The sequence below is a fragment of the Limulus polyphemus genome, unplaced genomic scaffold (assembly GCF_000517525.1).
Source record: "Limulus polyphemus unplaced genomic scaffold, Limulus_polyphemus-2.1.2 Scaffold35, whole genome shotgun sequence".
NCBI lineage: Eukaryota > Metazoa > Arthropoda > Merostomata > Xiphosura > Limulidae > Limulus > Limulus polyphemus.
The window spans coordinates 747,464-751,108 of record NW_013665645.1 but is presented as its reverse complement, the minus strand read 5'-3'; the positions used below and the strand labels follow the sequence as shown (position 1 = coordinate 751,108).

General features: G+C 31.6%; 1 protein-coding gene across 1 annotated transcript in view; it reads left to right on the top strand.

The window, feature by feature from the left end:
- The window catches only part of LOC106460688 (solute carrier family 12 member 2-like), a 48,046-nt gene extending 45,281 nt beyond the window's left edge, over positions 1-2,765 (top strand). Inside the window, exons 18-20 of the mRNA XM_022387805.1 lie at positions 428-533; positions 871-938; positions 2,538-2,765. Of these exons, the coding sequence (XP_022243513.1) occupies positions 428-533; positions 871-938; positions 2,538-2,676 (313 nt within the window). The 3' untranslated portion in view covers positions 2,677-2,765. The remainder of the gene's footprint in view (positions 1-427; positions 534-870; positions 939-2,537) is intronic.
- Positions 2,766-3,645: the final 880 nt, after the last annotated feature.

Sequence of the window (3,645 nt, the reverse complement as noted above, 5' to 3'; positions counted from 1 at the left end):
ACCTTCTAACTGCAATCATCGCCAGTGCAGCTACTCTCAGTTGATCAACGGGACTGTCTGTCACGTATTATGGTGTATCTATATAGATAGATGCCAACCTTCTAACTGCAATCATCGCCAGTGCAGCTACTCTCAGTTGATCAACGGGACTGTCTGTCACGTATTATGGTGTATCTATATAGATAGATGCCAACCTTCTAACTGCAATCATCGCCAGTGCAGCTACTCTCAGTTGATCAACGGGACTGTCTATCACGTATTATGGTGTAACTATAGAGATAGATGCCAACCTTCTAGTAAAACTGTTTGTATTCAAAACGTTTATTAGAGTATTAAGTGTATAGTAAATCAAATTAAAGGATAAAATGAAAGTGAAACTATTGGTATGGTTAAGTAAAATGTCTTATTTTTATTTTCGTTTTTACAGTCAGCTCCAGTTTCAGAATCTGATTTCCAAATGGCTGGTAGATGATGACTCTACGAAAAATCCTTTAGTGATTACACAAACCCATCTGGCCTTGAATGCGAAAAAAGTACGTTTTACTGTGGTTAAAACAAAATTTGAGATATTGATTAGGTACTTTCGTTAAAAATAATAGAAACAAACAGAATAAGTAGCACAGAAGAGTCAAAATAAGTTATATATGTAACACAGCCGTAGTCTGAAGTCTGCATTTAAGCACTGACAGTATAACGGCTAGTAATGCTGTAACGTATATGGAAATTCTGAATCTGTACTATTTGCTTCAAAAAGTATACTTTCTGGGGATAATACTTATTCCAATAAACGAATTATACACGAATTTAAATGCATTGAAATGGCCATTGTAGTTAACAGTGATAATACAATGATTTTTCTTTCTATTACAGACTAACAAACATCTTAGCCTAAGAGAGAAAATGTATCATTATTCAAAAGACGCTACTTTGATTGTGATGTAAGTTGACACAAATATGTGTACATCATTGTAATGATGTTTGCTTTAAAGTTGATTTAATAACCTTATCCTCCTTATTCAATTAATATGGTTTACATGATAGATTTTGTGAATTAACCTCGAATTAATATTGACTTATGTTCTAATACTATACAACATAATTTCTTTATTGGTTGCTACGTACAAAACTGCACATTCTGTGCTGTGTCTACCATAGGAATAAAATCTAGAGTTTTTGCATTAGAAACCCTCGTACGCGTAAAGATTAACAATGTTGTTTTTGAATTAACGTTCGTTGTACTTTATCCTTTGCGAATTCTGATCCAATATAAAGACATATGATATGTTTTTGTTACAAGTTATGTTTGTTGACAAGAATAAACCCAGCACCAGTTGGCTTGTATCGTATAAATAATTAATTAACAGTTAAAAGTGTTTTATAGCTTGCACAAAAACACACGAATATTAATGTAGATTATTTTATTAATATTTCATAATACATGATAAATTCTATACCATATCATATATATTTTGCAATAAAAGGAAACACACGTTTCTAAATGTAACATTTTGGAATAGGTTATATTGTTAGCACTATCGATTTGACTTTATCTAAGCAAAAATTTTAGAACAACAATAATAATAACATTAATTGGAAAAATTGAAAATGTAGATAATAAGTGAGCAAGCATTCTGATTCGCGGTCCATGCATGCGCTAATTTGGAAAATTAAACTTGACCAGACATGTTTACTATTTCTTCATGTCCTAGAGATGCATTTGCTGCATTTTGTTACTTGTTGTCAGAGTTATTATTTTGTGTAAACATTTGACACCGAATCTATAGAAAACATAAGATGGATATTTTAGTATTAAACATTGTTTTTAGAACTAACATGATTGCAATATATATTTTCTGATTGCCATACAAGTACAATATCACAATTAACCAACGTTATAGCCGCTACTCCGTTCGTGTTTTGAATCTGTATGTCTGTCTGCCTGCCTGCATCTATGATTTTTAGAAAGGTTTTATTCACATGAAAACTACAAGCCTTCTTATCCTTGATTTCTTCATAGTAATGTAATGTTTTCTAGTTGTTACTGAGATATTAAGCGTAAACAACAACAACAAAAAAACGACGTTTCTTGGCCCAATGAAAGATAAACTTTTTACGATTTCAGTTGACTGTTTACGGTAACACACTCACCATCATCAGGGTTTGTGTTGGTAACTGTGTTACTAAACTAGTCGACAGCAACAACCAATAAAGAGTTTATCTTTCATTGTGCCAAAAAACCTCAGTTTAGTTTTCGTTTCTCTTAATACACAGACGCACAATGTGATAGAAAATAAATTATTCTTAGTGCAATGTTTGATGAAAATGTAGGGCTTATTTACCGTATAAACAAGGTGTCCCCGTTTCCTCACACAGTATAACAATCGCACTGTTTTGATTAGAGAATCTTATCGCTACCTCCCACACTTAATCTGAAGTCTACTTTCTTTGGTAGATATAATTACAATCACTGTATGATTGATCATTGTACTTTTGCTACAAAATGTTTGATAAAAGACACTTGATGCTTTTTTTTTCAGGACTTTACCGATGCCTGTAAAGAATGTTTGTCCTGCTCCACTATACATGGCCTGGTTAGAAATCCTGACACAAGACATGCCCCCATTCTTGCTTATTCGTGGCAACCAAACAAGTGTTTTGACGTTCTACTCTTCATAACCCTTAAAACAATGGTAATCTAGAGAGGAAGTGACCAGAAAAGTATAGTGTGTGGGATATCTACGATAAAATAGACCACAAAGGTTCTAAATGTTACTTGTAGTAAATACTTCTTTCACATTCAATATATTTCTTTTTAAGATCATTCAGAACTTGTTTGAAATTCAATATATTTTGATAAATTTATTAAAATTGACCTTTTGTCAAAGAAATAATATTTTGTTTATTTTGCTTGATTTTAAACCTTTACAAGTTCATTGTCTTTACCTATATTCATTTAAAAATTTCACATTTTAAGCTAATCGTTTTTGTAATGTATTTAGATACTGCTTTTATCCAGTTCATCTGTGCTATCTAGACATATATTTATATAAAGGTGAAAAACATGTCTTAAATATACTTATAAGTCAACCATAAATTTAACACATATAGTTATACTTCATTAGAAATTACCTACGTCATTTTACGTTTCGATAAATCTACCAAAAATATCTACTTGAAGGTCAGTTATGGATAAATTAATACATAAATCTGGTGTATTAATTTTAAATTTGATTAGAAAGTACTTACATTAGACATAATTTCTTTCGTTAGATTTGTTTAGAGATTGTTCATCATTTTTGTTTTATATGTTTAGTTTTAAATTATTTTTTCAAGCTCCATATCCCTTACTACACTTATTATGAAATTAGCTCATTGAAATTTATTTCAAATAAAAAAATATCTTATTATTTTAATTGAAATAATTACACCGAGAACAGCACAGTTTGTTAAATATATATTTAGTAATTAACTTTATCACATTAAATATATTTTGTTAGGGTCTCAACTCGCAATCTGCGAGTCGTGGGTTCGAATCCCTGTCCCATCAAACATGCTCGCTGATTCAGCCGTGGGGGCGTTACAACGGGACAGTGAATCCCAGTATTCGTTGGTAAAAGAGTAGCCCAAGAGTTGGCGGTGGGTGGT